Raw genomic sequence first — 27,990 nt, forward strand, 5'->3', positions numbered from 1 at the left:
ATATGCGTTGGAAGTGCAGATAAATTTATTTTGTTCACAATATCCTTTGTTCAGTAAATATCTGTACTTCTAGTGGGAGAACGACACATTTCAGTCCCAGAAAAAATGATTTAGATAGTATAAGACAAAAATATTTAAACACAAAAACCAAAACAAATAAACCGGTAGATCATGTTGCAAATATCTTTTTTAAAAAATATTGTAAACAAATGAAGGACTATATTAAAAGAAAGAGAGTAGACTATGCCTTATTTATGTTTAAAAAAAGACAAGTGATCAGTTACGTTCAATTTCTTGAAAACTTGGAAATAAACTGTAATGACTTCATTATTAAAACTGAAACATATGACAATCATAGTTGCCCAGTGGAAAAGGAAAGAGCACATATCACTGATCTATATGCACATATCACTGCTATGATCCATCTCTTGTCTCCATCGGTCCCTATCAGTACCATGGGAAAGATGAACCCAAGGAAATGGAGAAGCTCAAGGTTACATTCGCCCGCCAGTTTGTCGAGGAGAGTGTAAATGACGTCAATCAAGAACGGTACAAAGAAAAGTACCAAGAAATGTACCGTAGGGTTGAGCAAGTGGCCGGCAGAGTAAGGAAATACTATATAGAGGATGCATCAAGCCAGCTCAAGAACGAGGAATTTGCCCAGATGATGTTTCTTGATGGTTGTTTCATTCTTCAATTCCTCTTCTGCCTCTTAAAGCAACCTGAGAAACTAAAAATGTCTAGTCACGATGTCGTTTTGGTTGAAAGGGATTTGTTCTTACTAGAGAACCAACTCCCTTTTGAAGTTCTTAATGAATTAACGAGGTTGAGGTTCGGAGGAGAGAACATTGAATTGTTTGACGCTTTCTTCAAGCATATTCGTTCAAAGCCCACTCAAAGAGAGTCATGCAGGGAAAAGACAAAAAAACATTTACTAACCATTTCGAATTTTTTTCGCAGAATATTGCTAAGTACAGATCCAAAAGGCCAGATGACTGCCCCTCGTAAGCCTGCAGCCCATCTTCTCGAACCTTTTCATTTCACTTTTGTTGGAAGCAAAGAGGTCCCCGATGCTAGTACACGAAAAAGCTGGTACAGGGATGATTCTCGAAAGACCTGGTCTGGCCGTTACTTTCAGGGATGATTCTCGAAAGACCTGGTCTGGCCGTTACTTTCCTGCCAAGGAGCTTAGGAATGTTGGGATCCATTTCAAACCAAGCAAGACTAGTCTTTTCACCGATGTCGAGTTCAGGGGAACATTACTCGCCGGAAGACTCTACATTCCTCCACTAAGCATAGATGACTTAACCAAGCCCCTGCTCTTAAACCTGGTAGCCTATGAAGCATTTCTCGGTGCACCCAATGATTGGATCACTTCTTACGTATGTTTCATGGATTCATTGATTGATAACCCCGAAGATGTGAATGAGCTGCGAACAAAAGGCGTACTCTTCAGTACTCGTGGAAACGACAAACAGGTAGCAGAACTGTTCAATCAGATATCAGATTACTTAGTGCCCAATCCCTATGCTTACGTCGAGGTTAAAAGTGTCATCGAATCGCATTATAGAAACGGGTTCAAGCGATGGATCCTTCATTATAAGGGTCCTATTTATTCCTCCGTTTTAAAGTATTCATTTATATATGGCCTCATAGTAAGTGTTGTCGCACCCCAAAAAAAATCCAGCGAGCGCAACATCGAGGCGATTTTCCGTCCTGTTTTGCTGATTTAGTTCGTTAGAGTCGCCACCTAGTAATTCATTGAGGGCTACTAGGAAACCTGATATACTGGTCTTGTCAGAGATCGCGGGTAAGGAACTGGTTGTGGTTAGGGAAGGTATTAGCACCCCTAACGCACCCTACCTGAGGTAAGCTGCTTTGTGGACTTGATGTGTTAAAGAAGTTTTAAAAATTATGTTCTTTCATCGAATTTCAGAAAATACAACTTACATGTAAGTTCATGATTCTTTATCCATGATTAAATCAGAATATTAAATTCTTCTTTATTCTTGCAATTTTATCATAAAAAAAAAAAATTCATAAACAAAAATACACACCACATTCACTTTCAAGCTTCGTGGACTGGGCCTGTATTGGTCCAACCACAAGGCTGGACTCAGCCCAGCCACATGGGCTGGGCTGATGTTCCGGCCCAAAAGGCAACAAGGCTGGACTCAACCCAGCCGCATGGGCTGGGCTGATGTTCCGGCCCGGAGTGAAAAGGGGCTGGACTCAGCCCAGCCGCATGGGCTGGGCTGATGTTCCGGCCCGCCCAAAACAAAAAAAACATTTAAATTCTTTTTTTTTTTATTATTCAATAACATACATAAAAAAAATACAAACACACACAAACATTTCTTTTTTTTATTATTATTATTTATCACTTCCTCTTTTCTTTCCTTTTCTTTTTTTACATCCACATTTACATAAAATACAAACTATAAAAAAAAAAAACTCAAAATTACACGAATATTACATTAAACAATTACAATTACAAAAATTAACCCCAAAACCGACTGAAATTATAGGGATAGCCTTCTGCCGCCGGAACAGTGTTCAGCTTGATTTCTGGGAGCAGGAACAGTGGCGGCGCGTTGTTCCACGCGCAGCCGCCACCAGAAAAAAAATCCAACAGCAGGGGGGGCCAGATCGCCTTCTTCCCCTCTTCTTTCCTCGCCGGCGGTGGGAGTCACCGTCACCTGCAAAGATCCAAAGATACACAAGGCAGTTGGTTTTAGTTTTTTTTTTTTTTTTACAGATCTGTTTTCCTTCTTCTTCTCCAGATCTGCTTCCGGTCTTCTTTCTTCCTCCCTTCTCTGTTTCAGGCGGGTCGGTTTGTCTTCTCCTCTGTTTCAGGTGGTATATCGGGCGGCCGAGAAGGTGTGACGGCCGCGAGGGGTGGCGCTGCTGGGGAACACGGCGCTGCTGCACGAGGATGGGGTTGTCGCTGCTGTTGTTTTCCCCGTTGTTCTCTGTTTCCAGCGGTGGGTTTCTTCTTCTTGCCGATGGCAGATCTTGTTGCTGCTGTCGTTTGGCCGGCCGGGTGGAGAAAAATCAGAGGAAGACGAGGACGATGGAGATGAGGCTGGCCGTGCGGGTCTGGAGGCTATGGGTCTGAGAGCGGAAGGCTTCTCTCGCCGCCGGCTAAAAAATCAAAACTCGGGGGGCTGCTGTGGAGTGTTGTCTGTGAGCAGCTGGGAGAGAAAAAAAAAAGAAAGGGGGACGGCGTCGTTTTGGCTTCAGGAGAAGAAAAAAATTTAAAGGGAGCTGCTGGGTAGATGGTGGCTGCTGTGTTTGGAAGAAGAGTTACTGGGCGGGCGGGCTTAAGAGTCAGGCTTGTGTCTGGCGGCTGAGGAAAGAAGACAAATCCGAAGGTGGCGTCTTTGGGAGGCTGAGGAAGAGAAGAAAAAAAAATGGCTTTGGAGGGGGCTCTCGGCTGTGTTTTGGCCGGTTCAGGAGAAGAAGAAAACTCAAAAGGTGAGGGACTCCGTGGGTCTCTGCCCACTGCTCTCTGGACCCCGAAAAAATTGACAAATTCCCCCCCAATCTGACATCGCTGGGGATGAGAAGAAATAGGGCTCTCCTCATCAGGAGGGGGCCTCCATGTCGGCTGGAAACAAGGAAAAGAAGACCATGGGTGGGGGCTAAGTCCCTAATTTTCAGCTAAAAGAGAGGGATTAAATGGTATTGGGCCAGGGGGAGCGGCTGCTTTCGGGTGAAGAGAAAAAAAGTTCTTAGGTTGCCTCCCCCTCCAATATTCAAAACTCCCTGCAAAATATTATTTGGGGTCTCAAAATTGGTCTCTTAACTTTTTTTCTTTTTTTTCTTTTTTTTTTTTTTTTTGTAAAATTGATTTTTTCTTGTTTTTTTTTGTATTTTTTTGAAAACGAGCAATATCAACGTCGACTCGATGAGGAAAATCAATGATTTTAAAAACGACGCGTGAAAAGTCGAACGCGTTTGAAAATCTTTTTGAAAAATTAAAATTCTTTTTAAAACGACGTTGAAAATGCTAAAAACATTGCAAATATATTAAAAACATATTTTTTGGATTTTTGTTTTTTTTTCACTATTTTTGGATTTTTCGAAAAATTTATTAAAAAGATGGGTCAAAAATTGGGTAGCAACAGTTGCCCCCTCTTTACAATGCTTACGAAGCAAAATTCCTCAAAATTTTGCATAGTAAGCTTTGTAAAGAAAACAAAAGGAAAATGATTTCAATATCTTGGGCGACTTGCCCACACACCCACACTTGTCTATTTTCACGGGCGACCTACCCCCATGCTCTCAAAGTGGTCTATTTTCAGGGGCGACCTGCCCACACACTCACACTGGTCTATTTTCAGGGGCGACCTGCCCACACACTCACACTAGTCTATTTTCACGGGCGACCTGCCCACACATACTCACTCTGGTCTATTTTCAGGGGCGACCGACCCACACTCTCACACTAGTCTATTTTCAGGGGCGACCTGCCCACACATACTCACTCTGGTCTATTTTCACGGGCGACCTTCCCTTTTGATTGGGTTTACTTGAGATCCCATCTGGCGATCTAACAAGAACAAAAATCGGTGTGTAGCTCGATCAACCTGAAATCCCATCTAGTGATTCTGCGTGATTAGACTAAACTGAGATCCCTTCGCCGATCCCCTTTAACCATAACCAAGGTCTTGTGTAGTTAGACTGAACTGAGATCCCTTCGCCGATCCCCTTCAACCAGAACCAAAATCCTTTCCAATTAGGTTAAACTGAGATCCCTTCGCCGATCCCCTTTAACCATAACCAAGGTGTGTGTGGTTGGTGCTGAAACTGAGATCCCTTCGCCGATCCCCTTCAACCATAACCAAGGTGTGTGTGGTTGGGCTGAACTGAGATCCCTTCGTCGATCCCCTTCAACCAGAACCAAAATCCTTTTCAATTAGGTTAAACTGAGATCCCTTCGTCGATCCCCTTTAACCATAACCAAGGTGTGTGTGGTTGGGCTGAACTGAGATCCATTCACCGATCCCCTTTCAACCAGAACCAAAAATCCTTTCCAATTAGGTTAAAACTGAGATCCCCTTCGTCGATCCCCTTTAACCATAACCAAGGTGTGTGTGGTTGGGCTGAACTGAGATCCCTTCGTCGATCCCCTGCAACCAGAACCAAAATCCTTTTCAATTAGGTTAAACTGAGATCCCTTCGTTGATCCCCTTTAACCATAACCAAGGTATGTGTAGGGTTGGGTTAGACTGAGATTCTTTTTGGCACTCCCCTCTAACCAGAACCAAAATCCTTTCCAATTAGGTTAAACTGAGATCCCTTCGTCGATCTCCTTTAACCATAACCAAGGAGTGTGTGGTTAGACTGAACTGAGATCCCTTCGCCGATCTCCTTCAACCGGAACCAAAATCCTTTCCAATTAGGTTAAACTGAGATCCCTTTGCCGATCCCCTTTAACCATAACCAAGGTCTGTGTGGTTAGACTGAACTGAGATCCCTTCGCCGATCCCTTCAAACCAGAACCAAAATCCTTTCTCAATTAGGTTAAACTGAGATCCCTTCGTCGATCCCCTTTAAACCATAACCAAGGAAATGTGTTAGGGTTGGGCTAGATTGAGATTCCCTTCGGCAATCCCCTCTAACCAGAAAACCAAAATCCTTTTCCAATTAGGTTAAACTGAGATCCCTTTGCTGATCCCCTTTAACCATAACCAAGGTGTGTAGGGTTGGGTTAGACTGAGATTCCTTTTGGCACTCCCCTCTAACCAGAACCAAAATCCTTTCCAATTAGGTTAAACTAAGATCCCTTCGTCGATCTCCTTTAACCATAAACCAAGGAAGTGTGTGGTTGGCTGAACTGAGATCCCTTCGTCGATCCCCTTCAACCAGAACCATAAAATCCTTTCCAATTAGGTTAAACTGAGATCCCTTTGCCGATCCCCTTTAACCGTAACCAAGGAATGTGTAGGTTAGACTGAACTGAGATCCCTTCGCCGATCCCCTTCAACCAGAACCAAAAATCCTTTCCAATTAGGTTAAAACTGAGATCCCTTCGTCGATTCCCCTTTAACCATAACCAAGGAATGTGTGTAGCTCGGTCAAACCTGAAACCCCCATCTGGCGATTTCCCTTTAACCAAAGCTATATGAGATCCCATCTGGCGACCTCATTCAACTGGAACAAAAGAATGTGTAACAAGTGGTCTCATTATAATGGGTGACCTACCCAAGAAAAAAAATGGCGGTCTCATTGTGATGGGTGACCTACCCAAATGGAAAAGAGGAAGAGTGGTCTCATTCTTATGGGTGACCTACCCAGGGGGAAAAATATGAAGTGTGGTCTCATTGTAATAGGTGACCTACCCAAATAGAAAAAATATGATGAAAGAGCGGTCTCTCATGTGTCATGGGTGACCTACCCGGATGGAAAAAAATGTGAAAAGTTGCGGTCTCATTGTCATGGGTGACCAACCCAAATGGAAGATGTGATATGACAAGTGTGAAAAATAGGACTTACCTGGCGAAGTCTTTGAGGGGATGGCAGAAGAAGGGCTGGAAAACTTGGTGCTTCCTGATAAATTCCCGATCATAGGATTTGAAAAAACTCGGTGTTTTCTGACTGCAAGAGTTTGAAAACTCGAGGCTTCCCGATTGCAAGGTTGATCTTTTCATTTCTTTGGGATTTTCCTAATGGTAAGGTTCATCCCATCTTTCCTTTTATTCCATGATCAAAATCGATTCTTTATTATCATCACCATAATGCTTCTTTCTTTTTCCACCCATCTTGCTAGACCTCATTTAAGGATTTTTCCTTGTAACAATTCCAAAAATATGTGCAAATGTTTTTTTTTTTTTTTTTTAGGTTAGATGACATGCATGCATCCTTACCTGATTTGAAATATAGGTCCCCCCTCTTTGATGCTCCATCTTCATAGGGTGCCTTTGTTTGCATTCCAAAGCTTTCTTTGTTCTTCCGATGCATTGGCTTATTCATGTGCTAGCCATCCACTCAGCTGTAAATGCAGTGCCTATCCCGGGCTGTCTTCGACAATTACTGCTTGCATCGTTCATCAAGCTTGACCCTGCCCCCAAGTGTGGTACTGCTTGATTCATCATGAAGGATTTTCTCTCCTGGCTTCTTCTGAGAATTATCCTCTGATTGATTATGTGCATCATGCCAATACCCATCAAGATTGTTAATCAGTCATGAACTTAACTCTAGTTGAAACAGTACTCTTCAAGTACATGTTATCATCAGCCTTCTTGGAACTCATCCAGTCATCCAGACATGCATCTCATAGCTTGCAGTACAAAGGCTTATGGTTGTATGCTCAGTGCTCTTCTCATAGATTCCTTTCAACTCTTCTAATCAGATTGTGAAAAGAAATGCCTCGGCCTCATCAATGATGCTGCTTTTATCACCCATACTCATGCAGTGAAGCGCTCATCTGGCTTCAGAATAAGTTGTCCCACAATCAGTCTTCGAGGTGGGTGCCTTTTCGACATTCATTCAGTGCAGTTGTGTGATGACATCTGTCTAACAACCATGTTGCAAAGGATGATAATATGAGATTTTCCTTCAAGTGCGGCATTGTTCCACAACCAGTCTTGGTGATGTGCATCTTTTCACCATTCAATTGCATTCATTCATGTATCCTCAACGATTGCTAGCCATGCTTCAAAAGATGATGATATGAAAGTGTCCTTCGAGTACATCCTTGTTTCTCCATTGCTGACAGGGTTCCCTAGAGCATGGGCTATTTTGGAATGACATTGCCCCCAGTATGATCTGAATGTGCTCATTCATTGATTATCTGTCTTTGAACGTCATTGTCTTCAGTTCACTTATTCATCATTTAATCATTGCCTCATAGCTGATCTGAGCACTGCTTGTTTTTCCTTTTCAAGGTCTACTGTATTGCCCCCATCTGCTCAACTTTTCAAGAAGTGTCGAGGACTTCAATGTCATTTCTATCAATGATTTTGCATACTCAATCAATGTTCTTCTGTGTTTGATAATCTTTCTTGTTTTTGGAATCAACTCTCATATTTCAAAGATCATGTCTATTCAAAGTCTAGTTTGTTGAAATGAAATCAGAGATGTCCTTTTTTTGAAAAACCTTTGAAAATCAAGCTTTTTGATCAAAGACCCAACACACGTTATTCGAAATACACAGTCCTTTGATTGTCATGCATTTTAAAAACAGAAATTGACCCAATGTAGGATTAAAAATGGCTTTTTCCATGGTTCTTTGTATCAATTTGAATCCTTGATATTGGGTATATCATTTGATGGTCTGTGATGAGGTGACATTTTTATGAATTTCAAAACAAGATGCTCAGGCTTTATCAAGAAAAGTTGTTTCTTTTCTTAGCATTTATTTTATCAGCATGCATAATAACCAGTAGCTTAATTCATGAAGTCACGACCCTTATGGAAAAGCTCTTTAAGTTTTGAGAGCGCCATTTATCGGTTCAAATTGCTTGCTTGATTAAAAAGGGCTTTTAAAAGCACGTAATGCAGGCTATGGTTCATGGCTATGAAAGAAAGGAATTTCACAGGCTCAAATGGTGTTTGAGGGTTTCAAAGACCTAGGATCAACATCAATTATCCATCAACTTGTTTTCTATTGTTGTCTTTGTAGAGGAAACGACATATAACCTTGTTAACCTCAAAGATCAGACTTCTCTTAACATAAGTCATAATGCAAATCCACCTTTCCTTGATGAATAACCCACCTTAATCATCTGATAACATCAGAGGCTTTATAATGGACACTGAAAGTCACGTTTATAACTTAGTCTTTTTTTTCTGGTATTGACTTTTGTTATGCCTTTCCTTGATTGAAATTTCTTTTGCTCTTCATAGACTTGATAGGCGTTCTCCTTCCTTTACCTTTGACTTGTTTTTAAGTGAAGGCAATTTCAATTCTTCTTCTTCTTCTTCTTTTTTTTTTTTTTATCATATCCTTCCTTAAAAATTTCCCATATGCCCCCAGTCTATGTGTTTTCTTTTAGCTCTCTCTCAATCATTGGACCTTTGTTCTAAGCCTTCCTCTTTATCCATTAATCATATCAATGTCTTCAAAATATCTCTCATTTGCCCCCAGTGTGGGGTGTGATCCTAGTCAGGGTTTTCATGAAAAGATATTTTATCCAGCTCAAAATGGGACTACAAGGGATATAATCTTTAGAAAGTGAAGGGCATATCAAAGATGGCCTTTTCTCATTTCAAGCAAGGTCGGTTAGAACCGATAAATTTTGACCTCATCTAGTGTAATGATTTGGACTTGTAAGAGTCATGATTCACGAGTCCATAACTACCGAATCCACTACATGTCATTATGCATACTCCTAAAACTTAGCTATATGATGTGTGGTTCAATTTTGTGTATGAGCTCAAAATATGTTTGGTCACCTCATGTCATTTCAACAAGAATCAAGTCATTTCTGTAATCAAAACACTTTTAATCTTTAGGATTGATTAACCTTTGTCGCATGTTGGAGTTTGATCAAAATATTTTGTCAGAATAAAATGCTAAACATCTGTTGATTTCAAAACAACAAAGAGACAAAAGCAAGGCATGTTTCGTTGAAGGATGAGATGTGATCCCAAAACAAAATGCAGAATTCCATAACAATATGATTGACTGTTCATCTCCATTCTTGAATCAGCTTTTCTGGCAATATCTGTGTTTTGCCAAGCACTTTCGATCACATGTCATTCTGGAGATGTTCGGGGGACAATATAACCAATGACACCTTCCTTCACTGACTCCACTTGTCACTTCTTGAAACTGTTCACTTGAAATGGTTGAGGACCCTACAATGACATCACATCTCTTGTCTGGATTGAACCATCTGGAAAATAGTGGTTACATGGGATTTGTTGGAGTCAAGCAAAATTCTGGAATCAGGCAGATGCTGGTTGACAAACTTAAGCGGCAGAGGAATGTCAAACTTGGCAAAGACATTTGAGCAATTGATGATACAACAAGACTTGGTTAGACCAACCTAATTAAGGTTTTCCATCGTCAGATTCTTCTTTTGATTCATCTTTCATTGTTTCTCTGGAATCCTTGGCAGAACCTTCAATCTTTCCCATCTTGATAGCTTGTTCAATTTTTGGCAATCCACACAACTTCCTGTCAATCTTCCAATGTTGTTGTTATTTTTTAGGACTGTTGGAAACCTCTCAATATCTAGGTAATCCTGGCAGTGCGCAAAAACAAAAATGCATGGAATCATATATTGTCAAAATTAGAAGAGAAACTGATGAATCCACAACTCCTCTATTTTCTCTTTGATTCCTCACTGACGGTGTCGCAAACAACCACTTTTGCGTTTTAATGCCAATACCGGTAGGAGAAAATTGTGGACAATCTGAAACCACTGCATCCCTTCTTGGATTTCCCATTTACAGATCCACAAATAGATTCCTGCCGAGAGATCTCTGCAACGTTGAAGTTTGATGTCTGCTCAATGTTTTTTCAAACCAAATCTGGCTCTTCAACCTGCTACAGTTTCTTCGTGCTGAAACTGATGAGAAATATTTGTAGCATATGCAATTAGTAAATCCTCTCTTGCACTCTCAACTTGCAGCATCATAAATAGATTTTTGTAGAGAGAGCTCTGCCACGTTGAAGTTCGACGACTACTCATATTTTCAGACCAGGCCTGACTCCTCTGCCTAGTATAATGTTTTGCTCGTACCACTGGTGGGAAAAAGTTTCAAAGCATATGTAATTAATACATCCCCTTTTGCATTTCTCATTGGTAGATCCACAAATAAATCTCTACAGAGAGAGCTCTACCACGTAGAAGTTCAGTGTCTGATCATGGTTTTTCAGACCAACATCTTGTGTTGCTGAAATGGAATTGAGCTCATAATTGGGGTAGCTTCAAAGAAGACTAATGCACCATGAACAAGAGGCTAGTAGTCGTTTGGTTCCATTAGATGACGTGGAGGCGATGAACAGTTAAGAGTGCAACTGGACAAGAATCAGAGTTGTCATTAGTTGATGACTGAAGGCATTGTTGTTGTTGTTCATGACTGAAAAGGAGAGATACAGCTTCAATTAGACGTGGACAAGCAGTGTTCCCACAGAAGACTGTGCAGACATTCTCTTTCCATTTGATTCTCAACCCTTGTTCGAGCAGATCTGAGTCTAGCTACTTCACCTTTGATGCTCTCAAACTCAATCTGATAATGAGCCTCTATCTGACATCTTTCTTCACTTCCATCATCTTTCTTTAATCACGTGCAGCACAGCTTGTGCGGGGGACCTACCTTTCAACTCGGTACATGCATGATAAATGTATGAATATGTAATCTATATGACGAACTCGCCCTTCGAGGGGTGACAATATGGTCGTAACTCTTGTATGATGGAACAAGAATCGTGATTTTTTCCCAAACTCTACAATGAAAAATTTCTGAGTGACGACCATTGTGTCACCCACAAGTCTTGAGTTCAAGATGCTTCAAGAAGGGTTTGCTTGGATGCAAAACAATAGCACGAAACATACATCCTAAATGCAGGTTCTAATCTTTTTAAGTGAGACAAAAGGTAGGTTTACTATTCGGTCTCTAAAAAGAGTCTCTCGTTGTCCCAGTGATTACCCTCTTGAAGGCAATATAGGGGCCAGTAGGCAGTGAGATGGCACATGTCCAACTTTTACCAATCTTGGCACTCAACGAAGAGTTGGGGTTTACACAAACTTAAACCTTGACTAAAAGTCGTAAGGTAAGCTGCTAGTCCCCCTCCTAACCTGAAGCTTGTGTGTGCTTTAAAAATTACACTATGTGATGCATGAGACATTTCTACAAAATGCATGGGTAAAATAAAACAAAAATGCAAAAATATAAACACATCAAATATGCAAAGCTTAGTCCAATAATGTTGAAAACAATACCTTCCCCAGTGGAGTCGCCATTCTGTCGCACCCCAAAAAAAATCCAGCGAGCGCAACATCGAGGCGATTTTCCGTCCTGTTTTGCTGATTTAGTTCGTTAGAGTCGCCACCTAGTAATTCATTGAGGGCTACTAGGAAACCTGATATACTGGTCTTGTCAGAGATCGCGGGTAAGGAACTGGTTGTGGTTAGGGAAGGTATTAGCACCCCTAACGCACCCTACCTGAGGTAAGCTGCTTTGTGGACTTGATGTGTTAAAGAAGTTTTAAAAATTATGTTCTTTCATCGAATTTCAGAAAATACAACTTACATGTAAGTTCATGATTCTTTATCCATGATTAAATCAGAATATTAAATTCTTCTTTATTCTTGCAATTTTATCATAAAAAAAAAAAATTCATAAACAAAAATACACACCACATTCACTTTCAAGCTTCGTGGACTGGGCCTGTATTGGTCCAACCACAAGCTGGACTCAGCCCAGCCACATGGGCTGGGCTGATGTTCCGGCCCAAAAGGCAACAAGGCTGGACTCAACCCAGCCGCATGGGCTGGGCTGATGTTCCGGCCCGGAGTGAAAAGGGGCTGGACTCAGCCCAGCCGCATGGGCTGGGCTGATGTTCCGGCCCGCCCAAAAACAAAAAAAAACATTTAAATTCTTTTTTTTTTTTATTATTCAATAACATACATAAAAAAAATACAAACACACACAAACATTTCTTTTTATTATTTATTATTTATCACTTCCTCTTTTCTTTCCTTTTCTTTTTTACATCCACATTTACATAAAATACAAACTATAAAAAAAAAAAAACTCAAAATTACACGAATATTACATTAAACAATTACAATTACAAAAATTAACCCCAAAACCGACTGAAATTACAGGGATAGCCTTCTGCCGCCGGAACAGTGTTCAGCTTGATTTCTGGGAGCAGGAACAGTGGCGGCGCGTTGTTCCACGCGCAGCCGCCACCAGAAAAAAAATCCAACAGCAGGGGGGGCCAGATCGCCTTCTTCCCCTCTTCTTTCCTCGCCGGCGGTGGGAGTCACCGTCACCTGCAAAGATCCAAAGATACACAAGGCAGTTGGTTTTAGTTTTTTTTTTTTTTTTACAGATCTGTTTTCCTTCTTCTTCTCCAGATCTGCTCCGGTCTTCTTTCTTCCTCCCTTCTCTGTTTCAGGCGGGTCGGTTTGTCTTCTCCTCTGTTTCAGGTGGTATATCGGGCGGCGAGAAGGTGTGACGGCCGCGAGGGGTGGCGCTGCTGGGGGAACACGGCGCTGCTGCACGAGGATGGGGTTGTCGCTGCTGTTGTTTCCCCGTTGTTCTCTGTTTCCAGCGGTGGGTTTCTTCTTCTGCCGATGGCAGATCTTGTTGCTGCTGTCGTTTGGCCGGCCGGGTGGAGAAAATCAGAGGAAGACGAGGACGATGGAGATGAGGCTGGCCGTGCGGGTCTGGGAGGCTATGGGTCTGAGAGCGGAAGGCTTCTCTCGCCGCCGGCTAAAAAATCAAAACTCGGGGGGGCTGCTGTGGAGTGTTGTCGTGAGCAGCTGGGAGAGAAAAAAAAAGAAAGGGGGACGGCGTCGTTTTGGCTTCAGGAGAAGAAAAAATTTAAAGGGAGCTGCTGGGTAGATGGTGGCTGCTGTGTTTGGAAGAAGAGTTACTGGGCGGGCGGCTTAAGAGTCAGGCTTGTGTCTGGCGGCTGAGGAAGAAGACAAATCCGAAGGTGGCGTCTTTGGGAGGCTGAGGAAGAGAAGAAAAAAAATGGCTTTGGAGGGGGCTCTCGGCTGTGTTTTGGCCGGTTCAGGGAGAAGAAGAAAACTCAAAAGGTGAGGGACTCCGTGGGTCTCTGCCCACTGCTCTCTGGACCCCGAAAAAATTGACAAATTCCCCCCCAATCTGACATCGCTGGGGATGAGAAGAAATAGGGGCTCTCCTCATCAGGAGGGGCCTCCATGTCGGCTGGAAACAAGGAAAAGAAGACCATGGGTGGGGGGCTAAGTCCCTAATTTTCAGCTAAAAGAGAGGGATTAAATGGTATTGGGCCAGGGGGAGCGGCTGCTTTCGGGTGAAGAGAAAAAAAGTTCTTAGGTTGCCTCCCCCTCCAATATTCAAAACTCCCTGCAAAATATTATTTGGGTCTCAAAATTGGTCTCTTAACTTTTTTTCTTTTTTTTTTTTTTTTTTTTTTGTAAAATATGATTTTTCTTGTTTTTTTGTATTTTTTTGAAAACGAGCAATATCAACGTCGACTCGATGAGGAAAATCAATGATTTTAAAAACGACGCGTGAAAAGTCGAACGCGTTTGAAAATCTTTTGAAAAATTAAATTCTTTTTAAACGACGTTGAAAATGCTAAAAACATTGCAAATATATTAAAAACATATTTTTGGATTTTTGTTTTTTTTCACTATTTTTGGATTTTTCGAAAAATTTATTAAAAAGATGGGTCAAAAATTGGGTAGCAACAAGTGTCATCAAGGCCTACGTAGTAATAGTTCCCACAAGCCCAGATCTTGGTATCTGCAAAATGCCTGCCACAAATGTTACCCTTAACCCCTAAATACCATATTCGTGAATGAGTGTTTTCTTTCTTTTTTTTTTCATCAACAGAGAGGATTGTTTGGACAGTTGCTATGTGTTGCACTTCTCATGTATTATCCTATTATGAGCATATAAGGTTTTAAGCAAAATGTTTCTGTGTGTTATGAATTATTTAGAGTTCATACATTTCTGTCTTCGTTGCTCCATATTGTTGTTTGACCTGTTTGTGTTTTTGTTCGGTTAAGTACTTACATGTAATTATTGTTAGTTATTAAAAATCAGTCTCCAAATTATTAAATATATTAGATTTACTTAAACATCCACTGCAAGCAAGAAAAAGTTTCACTTCAACTCATTTATTTCTGGCATTATAACAAGTGCCATGTGAAGTCCTATGTAGCAGAATTGCATAGCTCTTTTCCTACGACTTGTGCGCAAACTATATTCAAATGGGACCTAAGCTACGGTTTCTTACTAGCGTTGATCTTTTTTTTTTGAAAGATGTGTATATTATATAAGTGACAAAGTCTGACGGGAATAGTATAAAAGCTGCACAATATCTTAATATGGCATAAGTCATATGAAAGATAAAGCACAGCTTAAGATAAACCAAAGCAAAGGAAACTATACAAAATCTATCCAAATGAGCTGAAGCTAAACATTCCTCAACAAAACAAAACAGAAAAAAAACTCAAAAACATAATGGGAGAAGAAACAATAGCAAGCCCATAGAAAATGGTGGATTCAAAGCCAGGCAACAAATTCACTTGATCTCCGCACTCCTTGTTTAGCCAAGCCATCTGCCATACTATTACTTTCATGAAAGATATGAGAGAAGGTGATTGAACTGAAATATGCTTTCAGTCTATTAACATAGGAGAACAAATTATGATGCTTCCAGGGACGACTGAGAGGATTAGTCATCCAGCGAATAACATTGACAGAGTCAGATTCGATGATGAGGTGTTTATGGTGTAAACGGCAATTAGATGCCGATAGATCAATGGCTTTCACAATAGCCCTTAACTCAGCAATATTAGAGTCTAAAATACCAGCTGGAACAGAGAACATACCGAGCACATGGCCATGATGATTACGCAGCACACCACCTATTCCAGAGGGGCCTGGCTTACTAAAAGAAGAGCCGTCCACATTCCATTTGAGGATATCAATCATAGGAGGAGACCATATATTTTTAATCCTGAAAGAGTGAGCATTGGACCACCGAAGCAAGCCATCTGCTGATCTGATCAGATCTGTAGGGGAGTATGGAAAATCTGAATGGATAGCTTTTAGCCAAAGACATAGACGGGTGATAATAAGAAAAAAAATTGAGTCATAATCAGGTGTCTTCTGTTGGAAAAAGCGTTGATCTATCCTGTCAATATAGTTCATAGCTATCAAATCCGTATTCAGTCTCTTTTGCATCAATCACAATGTTGATGAATTCTTCTAATATTATTCTCTAAGAAGTGCTGCCATTATGTTAAGCACTTTCCTTTCCTTGTAGGAATTAGGAAAATTAGTTTCTTGTTTAATATCGATCATCATTATTCATTTTATAGAATGTAATTTTATTTTATTTTCTTGGGATAGTTAGCAATGAGAGGGTTAGTGGCTATTAGTTAGCTGGACATAAAAAGGGATGTTCTGACTTGGCTAACGCCACAATCCAAATAAGGAGTCGGTTACCGCCATAAGCAGAGTCCATTAACTATTGTGCTCTCAAATTTTTTGGGCTAAACAATTCGACTCCCCATGTTCAAATCGTGGATGGAACCCTAAACCTTCTATGTAATATAAGAAACAACGTAGGGTGTGGGTAAAAAAAAATTAAATTGATAATTTTTTTGTGTTTTTAGATAGTTTTAACATATTGATATTAAAAAATAAAAAAATATCTATATATATTTTTGAGTGAAAAACTTTCTTGAAAAACATCATACATTATATATATATATATATATATATATATATATATATATATATATAGTTAGTTTCTTACAATGTGTTATTGTGTTATAGGTTATGCCAAAACATTCTCTTGAACAATTGGGAACAGATTCCATGTAGGTCAAAAAACTGGGATTTTATTCTAGTTAACAAATAACAAAAACAAAAACCAATAAGCTTTTACTCTTTTTTAGAAATATATAATAATCAATTGATTTATTAATAAAACAGTTATTTAGATAATAGAATTAGCATTTACTTTAATATGTTGATTCCAAAAAGAAGCAAAATTTGAGTAACTTACTTGGTACAAAAAAGAGAAGACACATTTTTATGGGAAGACATATAGCTAGCTAGCTTGCTCTCTGTTGCTCACTTTATCTAAAGATTAAAGACATATAATGAAGTATTCCTGCCAATCTTTGTCCCTCCCACGCACTTCACGTGCTAGTCTGCAAAACTCAAATGATATAACATGTGTGTTTCTACATTTTTTTTTTTTTGAAAGACACTTATTTCATTAAATGCCAAAAGCTGGCGGGATTAGTACATAATCTGCATAATATCATACTATGGCAGAACAACACAAAGAGAACAGCCCAGAGTAAGGAAAATAAAAAACAAAATAACCAAAGAACCACATATAACTCTGCACAGATACTACAATGAAGCGATGAAGCCGGGGAGAACTACCAATAGACATCAGAATGACCTCCTAACTAAGCTTTCCTCTACAGATCAAACAATCATATTCTCACAAGCATAACAGCATAAAACACACAAGCAGATCCACAGGACTGATGGATGATTCAAAACCAGGCAACAAATTCACATGATCTCCGCTCCTTGTTTAGCCCTGTAATCTAACATGTAATTATTTTCACAAAAGACATGAGTGTATATGATTGAGCCAAAATATGCATTCAATCTGTTAACACAAAAGAAAAATTGTGATGCATTCAAGGTCGGTTGTGAGGATTAATAACATTGGCAGAATATGATGAAAGAGACATAATGCAACTTCATTGAATAATAGAAACGCTCGATAAATTTCTTCTCTTTCGTAATTAAATAGTAGCAAAAACTTTTCTTAGCCTTAGAATCCATTCCATTATGGCAGGTAATTAAAAAACTAATAATATAACGTCCGTCCAAAATGCTAACTTCATATTGGTTATGATAGTTTTAACTTTGTTCTCTTGTTAAGAACACGACCATGCTTTGGAGAAGAAAGTAAGCCCAACTTCCAAGTTAATAAAATAATTTGCTCTAATCTAAAAGCTACTTCAATTTTAGGTGATCGTCCTAAATAATATATATATATTGATAGTAAATAAATAAGTTAATGAAGAAGGTATTGAGATGTGAACAGGAAAAGGGTGGAACGTGTCTTTAAATCCAATCCTTGTCTCTCGACAAAGGAATTTCTTCCCAGGCTTTTTTAAAATTAAAGAAAAATCTGTCCAAGCTTACTTAGCACAAAAAGAAAACGAATCAAAACACATGTTGCAGCCTCGTAGGGCTCGACTTCTATTCTTTTCTCATACTAAGGACTGGAGAAACAAAAGTTTGTTCTGTATATGTTCTTTAATTTTCTTGTACTTTGAGCCCTTGTTATGACGTGCACACCATCAAATGACGAAGTTGCCTCTTGAGTATGTTGAAAAGTGTTTTGGGTATAAATATAAAGTTAAGATTATGAAGTTCAAGAATCGTTATCTAGATTACTTGAAAACTTATTTTTTTACCAACTTTGCATCTTAATTGTTTTTTGCTCAATACGTGGAATCCACAAATAGGAGATGGAAGAGGGACATTTTGCTCTATGTTCTTCAAATTAAACAGGGGTCATTTGCATGTTGTGGAACTTCAAAACCGTTGTTCTCAGATTGTAACTACCTTGTTAATTCTGCAGATTAATTCTACTATTCTCCTAGATGAGCTCCCTTCCACAAGTTCAGTAACTGCAAAAGGATAATGGCATGTGAATTCTATTGGCCAATTGAACTAAAAAATTAAATAAAAAGGACTGCTTGCTTCTAAAAAATTAAAACACTGTCAAATAAGTCTAGTTATAATCAACAATAAGTTTATAAGATTTTTGTAGAATAGTAACATCACATGTAACTGTAAGTAGAAGAAAAAAAGTTTTAATAAAATGGAAGGTCCATTAACTACTTGATGATCCAGTCACATTTGATTTTTGTTTTAGACTGCAGTGAATTAATGGGGTTTCATTGCAAAGGGTACCGCCGAGAAAACGACGAGTGGACGAAATGTAAAAGATCGAGTATGAAAATTAGGAGAATAAAATAGAAAACTTTTACACAGATAGGTATAATCTAGAGGTTGAGTATCAGTAGCATTTTTTAGTAAAATAAGTTCGTATTCTAATAGGTGAAAATTATTTGATTGTTATATAATTAAAAAAAAAAAAAAAAAAACTATAGTGTAAGACCCAACGAATTAGCTTGCATTAAAAAAAACTCAAATTTTTTTTATTCTTAGACGTATAAATACTAGCAAACCAAATTCTTAGTTATAATAGCAAGCAAGAATGATAAGAGCATTGGTGATCCTCAACTAGTAACTATTCTAGCAAAATAAATAATACTCAAGTGATTATTGTAGCACTCTTTATGTGACGTGGAGGTGACAGTATTAGGAAAAGAATGGGATTGAAACAGAATTGTTTGCGGGAAAACGAAGGTGTGGAGGGCTGCTCGGAGGCTGGTTCAAGGCTGCGATTCGACTGCTGTTGTGGTGGTTCTGTGTTGGTGTGGCAGTGACAATAGCCACCGTGGTATATCTCCGCTTCTCTCTCCCTTTCTTGCATTGAATCTCCACATCACTAAATCACACTATGTCCAAAAATTTAATACCTAAAACATCCTAATTAAAATAAATTATTTTTAAGTTTTGAATTATCTATAGGGTTTTTAATTGTTTGCTAAACCAAACATGAGTTTAAAGAGTGAATGGGTCTAAAGGGCTAGCCTGAAGCTCAATCCCCATTTCTAAAGCACAGTAGTTTGTGTTGTAATCATTACAGTTATTCATGTATTTATTAGAATAGAATTTTAATATATGATATTGTAATCATTATAATTATTGCAGTCTTCTATTGTTTTTATATAAATAAAAATGTTGGTTAAGGCACAACCCAACACATTTTTGGACCAAAAGAGATGATGAATATTGAATTGGGTTTTTAAGCTCATTTCCTTCATTATGTTTCAGATTAAGCTCGTATGTTATCACTCTCTTTTAATGGACTTTTGGGGGCATGTTCATCCAGTGCAAAGAAAGGTGTTATTAAAAAAAAAAATTCCTAGCATGCAGTAAGGGAATGTTAGCATGTATGCAAATATATATTATTATTATTAAAATTAAATAATAATTCAACTTATTTTAAATAGGATTTTTTATGATGATTTTTTTTTAATATAACTAGCTTTTTACCTAAAAATATCTGAAATATCAGTTAGAATTTTTAATAATCATAAAATTAGATGGCAATTTATTTTCTTATTTTTACTTCCTTTCACATAATCATGATCATCAAGATGTCCTCTGTAGTCTGTCATAGATCTGCAGGTAATTTATCAAATCATGTGAATTTATATATTATTAGCCTTTCTTTATTTATTTTTATTATCTTTTCATTTACGCCTCTCAGAAATATTGTCTTGACAAATTAGTATTAGTATGAGAGTCAGGTTTGCACTAACAGAAATAAGAAGATAGTTGTTTACTTGAATGGTCTCTAACCCTCTGTGACGTTAGGGTGTTGAGTTTGGAAATTCCATGGATAATATTGAAATATAAAGGAAAATTTTATCCCTCGAAGTTTATTGGGTGTCTCAATGTCATCTAAAAATTTCCATTGTATTTCAACTAATTTCATCATGTTTTCAATTTTTCTTCTCTCGGCTCATTTCCAATGATCACACTGTAGTAGATGAATAGGCATTCTTTGATGTCTCAATTGATGTTAAAGGTTTTTTAATAAATAAATATGCAATAATGTATCCATTAATTCCTAATTAATCATATTAAAATTCATAAAAATTGTCTCCATGCATCACGACTAATTTAAAAATAATGTGTAGAAATAAAACATCAAAAAAATTGTTTGATTTGCTCAAAATTAACTTTGAAAACACAAATAAGAGAGAAAAACTAAAATATAATTCCTGTAATTCTGCCGATCCACTTCAACAAATTTAAGATGCATACTTTAAAAGTGTTTAGTGCTCAAAACTAGATGCATATATATAACAATTCTACCCCAGTCTTTTATATTATTCTTTAATAATCTATAATACGTATAGCAAAGTCGGTCTTTTAAGCTTGTCCTTAAATTCTACCCCACTCTCTCGACAAAGAATTTATTTCCAAGCTTTTTTCTTTAAAAAAGAAATTCTGTCCAAGCTTATTAAGCACAAAAAGAAAACAAATAATCAAAACACAGGTTGCAGCCTGGTAGGGCTCGACTTCTATTCTTTTATCATCACTAAAGACTGGAGAAATTAAAAACAGTTTGTTCGATGCTCTTTAATTTTCTTGCACTTTGAGCATGGAACAATCCAATCTTTATCTCCCCTACACGCATTTCTCATGTTATTAGTTGTTAGAGAATAATATAAATAATATCATGAAACCTCACCTAACAGCTTAAGCTTTTGGGTTGAGATTGTTATTTGATATAGTATCAGAGCCTTAATAATCAAGCGGTCACGAGTTCGAATCTCACCATCCCCATTTATTTGATAAAAATTAAGCATAAGGTAATATGAGTCTGTGCAAGTTTCAAGCCCAAAGAGCTTTCATTTAATGAGGTGTGTTAGAGAATAATATAAATCATATCCTGGAACCTCACCTAACAGCTTAAGCTTTTGGGTTGAGATGGTTCTTTGACATTAGTATATATTACTACCTGCAAATCTTGAAACATATATTCTTTAACACTTATCTGCGTTTTGGACTGCGCACAATTACTTGGGATTTTTTTAATAATTACCATTCTATAATTTGTGCATTGGAAAATGGTGACCAGCCATCATAAATGAGATAACAATGTAAGAAACTAAGCAGATATATTTCGATTTTGCAAGCAGTATATGTAGTATTTTGACAAAGTAATCACACTATCTAATGACAATTTTCTTCTTGTTTATTCACAGTGCTACCATGCAACCTACCACTTTAATTTGATGTCAAGAAACTTAAGCGTTAAGTTTGATGTTACACTGCAAATTTTATTGCTGAAGCTGTCTAAAGTTGAGGAACAAGTATTGGACAAGAGCAAAAACTGTAAAAGCATCAAAGCTCAACTTCCAAGTAAGGTAAGATTCTAGTTCCTAACTTGGTATTTAATAGATCCATAGTGGCCTGTTCTTGATATGCATTGGAAGTGCAGAAAAATTCTTTTGTTCACAATATCCTTTGTTCAGTAAATATCTGTACTTCTAATGGAAGAAACACGCATTTTAGTCCCAGAAGATAATGATTGGTTGAGATCCATGATGAGCGTTGAGCGGACAGACACCATGAGCCAGCAGCAAGGGCCTGGAATTATTCCAAGGGTTCCACAGATATTTAGTGGGATTGACTCGAACAAGAAATGTTACGAACCCATGGTGGTCTCCATAGGTCCTTACTACCACGGGAAGCATGATGGGCTCAAAGAGATGGAGAAGTCTAAACAAAGTATGGTGCGCGGATTTGTGCAACAGAGTGGAAAACACATTGAAGAGGTGTACAAAACCGTGGTGGATGTGGCTGAAGAGGCGAGAAGATGCTATGCTGAGGATGATTCATTTAAACTCGTTGACATGACCGCATTCACCAAGATGATGTTTCTTGATGGTTGCTTTGTCATCCAATTCATGCACTGTCTACTTCGTGACCATGAAAATCTGAAGATGTCTAGTCACGCTGCAGCTTTGGTTACACGAGACATGCTCTTACTAGAGAACCAACTCCCTTTTCTAGTCCTCAGGCCATTGATGAATTTGACATTTGAAGATGGAGGGATGAAATTGATCAAAGATTTCATCAAACACATTCGAGCAATGCCCCGTCAACGAGACTCGTGCAGGAAGAGTATATCAAAGTTTTTCCGCAAAACTATTCTGCGAGGAGTATTGAAAACTCCTCAAGGCCTAGCAATGGAAGAGTCGTACTATTGTGCCAGCCATCTCCTTGAACTCTTTCATATGCATTTTGTTGACAAGAACCCCCCTGTTGATAGTTCAAGGACAAGCTTGTATCGTTATCATCCTGCGAAGGAGCTTACCACGGTGGGAATCCATTTCAAGCCTAGCAAAACCAGCCTCTTCACTGATGTCCAGTTCAAACGAACATGGCTAGCTGGGAGACTCCAAATTCCTCCACTAACCATAGACGACTCGACCAGGTCCATACTCTTAAACTTGGTGGCCTACGAAGCATGCCTCGGTGACAATGACAAACTTTGGGTCACTTCTTACATATGCTTCATGGATTCATTAATTGATCACCCTGAAGATGTGAGAGTGTTGCGCTCAGAGGGTATACTCCTCGTTACCCTCGGAAGTGAAGAAGAAGTCGCGAAACTCTTCAATGAGGTAGCCAAATATTTAGTGCCCAATCCTCGTGCTTTCAACAAAGTTAAAAAGGACATCGAATCACATTTTAGGAGCACCATCAAGCGATGGGTAGCTGAGCATCTGGATACCTATTTTAGCAGTCCTTGGAGCTTTATTACACTTGTTGCTGCAAGTCTTACCATTGCATTAACTGCCATGCAAAGCTATTTCACTCTATTCCCTCTCAATAATAATGGTAATTGTGGCAAGTATTAATTGCCAAATAATCTTTCTTCTCCACTGTCCTAGCAACAACCCTTTCTTCTCCACCGGCCTAGCTAAGAGTAGGAGCATGGAATCTAAAATTAAGGGTTCAACAATGGCTGCCATCTTTGAAATCCAGAGTTGTAGTTGTCTTTGCATTTAATAAGTTTACAGTGTCCAGTCCTTCTATAAATAGTCTATGTATCAGAGTGATCTAAGTGTGTGGGAGTAAGAAGAAGAATAAGGGAGTAAGAGTGTTTGAGAGCTTTCTCCTTTCTTGTTTGTGCTTTAAATTATTGAGTAATATAAATCTGTTTTTTCAGATTATAAATCCTTTTTTGTGTTTGTTTGTAAACCCCCATAAGTGGTTTCATACCCCCACTCCCGCCAGCAGTGGTATCAGAAGTTATCGTTCAGTACATGGGCCCGGTTATACTGTGATCTTTAAGTATTCTTTTATTTTTGGCCTCATAGTAAGTTCCCTGAAGTTTGTGAAAGTATTTCCAGCGGAACCACTTTATGGTGTCTGCAGATTGCCAGACAATACCGTTAACTGTTGCATGCTTTTATGCGTGTATTTCCCCAATAAGATGCTGGAGTTCTTGGCTAGATATTTTTGCACTATAATTTGTTTGGTAAAATCAGGTATTATGGAATATATATACATATAGAACTACTGTAGTGTTAGCTTAAGTAAGGAGCTAATTATTCTATATAAAAAAACTTATTATTCTATCGCTTTTAAGTTTTGAATTTGTGATGATGTATTTATTGGGCTTTTCTAACAGTTAATTTGTTAAATTTAACATGAATTTAAAAAGTTATTGAATTAGGAAATAGTTTTTAAAGTTCAATCCTCATTTTTTAAAATACGAGTTTTGGATTTAAGAAAATATTAAATATTAAATTAGGTTTTTATGCTCCTTTTTTTTTATTATGTACCCTATTAATCTCGTATGCCATCACTCACTATTTATAGACTTTTGGGGGGTATGTTGATCTTGTAAAACAAATGCATGCATTAATTAGCTGAATATTAGTATGCATATTTTTATTATTAAAATTAAATAATAATACAACTTATTTTAAGTAAGGTATTTTATTGTGATTTTCATTTTTTTTTAATATAATTAGCTTCATATTTAAAAAACTTCGAAATCCTAGTTTGGATTTTTAATAACCATAAAATTAAATGTTTGTCTCCTTATTTTTACTTACTTTCACAAAAAATCATGATTGTCAAGATATTCTTTATGACAGATCTCTATTCATCTATTAATTTATCAAATCATGTAAATTTATGTATTATTAGCTTTCCTTTATTTTTTATTCTCATCTCATTTATGCTTTCCAAAAATATTGTCTCAACAAATTAGTATGAGTATTAGAGTTAGTTTTGCACTAACAGAAATAAGTACATGGTTGTTTGCTTGAACGGGCGCCACACTCTGTGTGACCTTGGGGATGTTTAGTTTGGAAATCAATGCAATGTATTTCAACGGTGGGTGAAGGAAATGCCAAGTGTAATATTAAAATATAAAGGAAAATTTTGCCCCTCGAACTTTATTAGGGTGTCTTAATGTTATCTAAAAATTTCCATTGTATTTCAACTAATTTCATCATGTTTTCAAGCTAATTTTTTTTTAATTGGAAAATATTTTTTGTTGATTAATTTTTCAAATGACAAAAAAACACAAAAAAATTTATAAAATGATTTTAAAAAATATGAGACCTTAATTTTTTTAATGGCTGTTATGCAGCTTGGAACTTATTGAGTACTGGCATTCATTGAGAACATACATAATCTTTATAAACAATTTTATATTATTCTTTAATAATCTATAACACGTGTAGCGAAGTCAATCTTTTAAGCTTGTCCTTAAATTCTACTCCAGTCTCTCGACAAAGAATTTATTTCCAAGCTTTTTTCTTTAAAAGAGAAATTCTGTCCAGGCTTATTAAGCACAAAAAGAAAACGAATGAAAACACAAGTTGCAGCTAGCTTAAAAGAGACTCGTGCAGGAATATATATATAGTTGCTCCAGTTATATATATATATAGTCAATCTTTTAAGAGATGGAGAAGTCTAAACAAAGTATGGTGCGCGGATTTGTGCAACAGAGTGGAAAACACATTGAAGAGGTGTACAAAACCGTGGTGGATGTGGCTGAAGAGGCGAGAAGATGCTATGCTGAGGATGAATCATTTAAACTCGTTGACATGACCGCATTCACCAAGATGATGTTTCTTGATGGTTGCTTTGTCATCCAATTCATGCACTGTCGACTTCATGACCATGAAAATCTGAAGATGTCTAGTCACGCTGCAGCTTTGGTTACTGTTGGTTAAATTTGCAAGTGCACAAATCGTAACAAGTAATAAAATGATGAGTAGAGTATCGTCCCACGAGGATTTGTAAAAATTACTACTAATTACCAAAGTCTTTTAAATTATGATCTATTTGAGGAATCGAATAAGATAGTTTATGAAACAAAAATTAATGATTAAAAACAAACAACCAATTGATTAAATATTAATGAATTCAATTGTACTGGTTCTAGGATTTCTGACTTACCGTAACTATGCCTACATGAACTTTCTCGATTAAATTAATTACTCCTAATGTTGATAATCAGGTTTTCCTTATGTAAATATTAATCTCTCTCGAGCATCAATAAATTATTTCGACAAACAAATTTCATATACTCTACAAAATTTCTGAACTTGTCAAAATTTATTAAGTACTGTAAAACCTGTAACGATTACAAAAGTTCTTAGGATATCTCTATCCTATAGATTTCTTACGGTATTTCGAACAATAGCTAAAACAATTATCACTTCTCAGTTTCAAATTGAAATCTAAATCATGCAGATGTTGGCCAAACACACGCAAGCATTACACATAGAATGAAATACTCAACATCTTAATGTAATAATTCAATAGAAGAAATTGTTCACATAATCATAGTAAGGTTACATCAAAAATCCCAGAATAAAAGTCTACTCCATAGTTAAATTAAAGAGAAACAAACTTGATACGATGAACATCACTCAAGAGCAGAGAATTTCCGTCGAAAAGATAGGTGTCCTCCCGGTCTTCAATATTTTTGCCTTTGTTCTTTTTTTTGTTCCTTTGGTGCCGCCTCCTCTCTTTCTATTTTCTATGTTGTAGGGTTTCTGTTCTGTCTTCTCTCCCCCTTTTTCTTCTTTTATATTGTGGCTTTTCTACCCCTGCAGTAATGAGGAAAGTTTCATTTTCTGCATTAAATTCCTTCCTACTCAGACATTGCGGGCCCGATTTGAGGTAGAAAATGTGCGAATTCAAAGATCTCTATTTCTGGAGAAATTGTAGAGAATCAAATTTTCTTTCCAACGAAACTTATCTTGCAATTTTTGGACATCTGAGCGTTGAGATAAGTGCCATAAACCGAAACAGTCTTTGCAGTGCAGGAATTTCGGGCTGGTTCAATCCTTGTTTTTCAACTCGCTTTTTGGGCTTCGAAACAACAAAACTGAGTTATATGCCCTTCATATGTTTTGTAGACCTTCATCTCAGCTATTTGAAAATGGTTACGAACATTCGAAACTAAATTGTATAGCTTCTTTGCAGCACATAATGAATCACTGTTCAGTTTCACTGCCCGGCTCTGCCTGTTCAGTAACCTAAGATCTGAAAACACATTAATTTCCCACGAGGTCAATAGTTCAAAAAGAGATTCAAAATTCTAATTGTCTTGTGCAACACATCCAAAATATTTAAAAATCAAGCATGAATAGCAGAAATTATACATGCTAAAAATTCCCTTATCAGTTACACGAGACATGCTCTTGCTAGAGAACCAACTCCCTTTTCTAGTCCTCGGGCCATTGATGAATTTGAGATTCGAAGGTGAAGACGGGATGGAACTGATCAAAGATTTCATTAAGCACATTCGAGCAATGCCCCGTCAACGAGACTCGTGCAGGAAAACGATATCAAAGTTCTTCCGCAAAACTATTCTGCGAGGAGTATTGAATACTCCTAAAGGCCTACCAATGGAAGAGTACTATGGTGCCAGCCATCTCCTTGAACTCTTTCATATGCATTTTGTTGACAAGAAGGCTCCAGTTGATAGTTCAAAGACAACGTCCTTGTATCGTTATCATCCTGCGACGGAGCTTAGAAGGGTGGGAATCCATTTCAATCCTAGCAAAACCAGTCAGTTCACTGATGTCCAGTTCATACCAACATGGCTAGCTGGGAGACTCCAAATTCCTGCAATAACAATAGACGACTCAACCAAGTCCTTACTCTTAAACTTGGTGGCCTACGAAGCATGCCTCGGTGACAATCACAAGCTTTGGGTCACTTCTTACATATGCTTCATGGATTCACTAATTGATCAGCCTGAAGATGTGAGGGTGTTGCGCTTGTTAGGATATTGCCATTTATTGGCAATACCCCACCACCACTAAGTGGTAGCACCATTAGTGCCACTAATGGTGGCATGTTTTAAGGTCTTCTTGTCCCACCATTGTCTCCCATGTGCAGCTGCTGGAAAGAAGAAGAGAAGCCACCATTAGCCTATAAATGAGGCATGCAAAGAGAGCTATGTGAGGGTGAGAGGGAGAACGTGAGAATTGTATAGAGTGGAAGAGAAAGAGAAGAGAAAGGGTTGCTGCCCATGGCAGCAGCCCTGCAACTGCAAGGGCAGCAAGAGAGATGGGAGTTGAGTGATGAGATCCTCCTCCATGTACTTATTGTATTCTTTCTCTA

The 27,990-nt window shown here is 38.0% G+C and overlaps 3 protein-coding genes across 3 annotated transcripts; 2 read left to right on the plus strand and 1 right to left on the minus strand.

Moving 5' to 3' along the window:
• The first annotated feature begins 478 nt into the window (after positions 1-478).
• LOC118057387 (uncharacterized) lies at positions 479-13,648 on the plus strand. Its single transcript, XM_073405404.1, has 6 exons — positions 479-1,116; positions 1,157-1,655; positions 2,826-2,927; positions 3,013-3,186; positions 13,116-13,443; positions 13,557-13,648. The coding sequence occupies exons 1-6, from the start codon at positions 479-481 to the stop codon at positions 13,646-13,648; spliced, it is 1,833 nt and encodes a 610-aa protein (XP_073261505.1).
• A 1,541-nt stretch (positions 13,649-15,189) lies between these two features.
• Positions 15,190-15,840, minus strand: LOC140954727 (uncharacterized). The gene has a single exon (XM_073405405.1). The coding sequence runs from the start codon at positions 15,838-15,840 to the stop codon at positions 15,190-15,192; it is 651 nt and encodes a 216-aa protein (XP_073261506.1).
• Positions 15,841-21,872: 6,032 nt separating this feature from the next.
• On the plus strand, positions 21,873-23,246 carry LOC118057390 (UPF0481 protein At3g47200). Its single transcript, XM_035069950.1, has one exon. The coding sequence runs from the start codon at positions 21,873-21,875 to the stop codon at positions 23,244-23,246; it is 1,374 nt and encodes a 457-aa protein (XP_034925841.1).
• Positions 23,247-27,990: the final 4,744 nt, after the last annotated feature.

The sequence above is a fragment of the Populus alba genome, chromosome 16, assembly GCF_005239225.2.
Source record: "Populus alba chromosome 16, ASM523922v2, whole genome shotgun sequence".
NCBI classification, from domain to species: Eukaryota; Viridiplantae; Streptophyta; class Magnoliopsida; order Malpighiales; family Salicaceae; genus Populus; species Populus alba.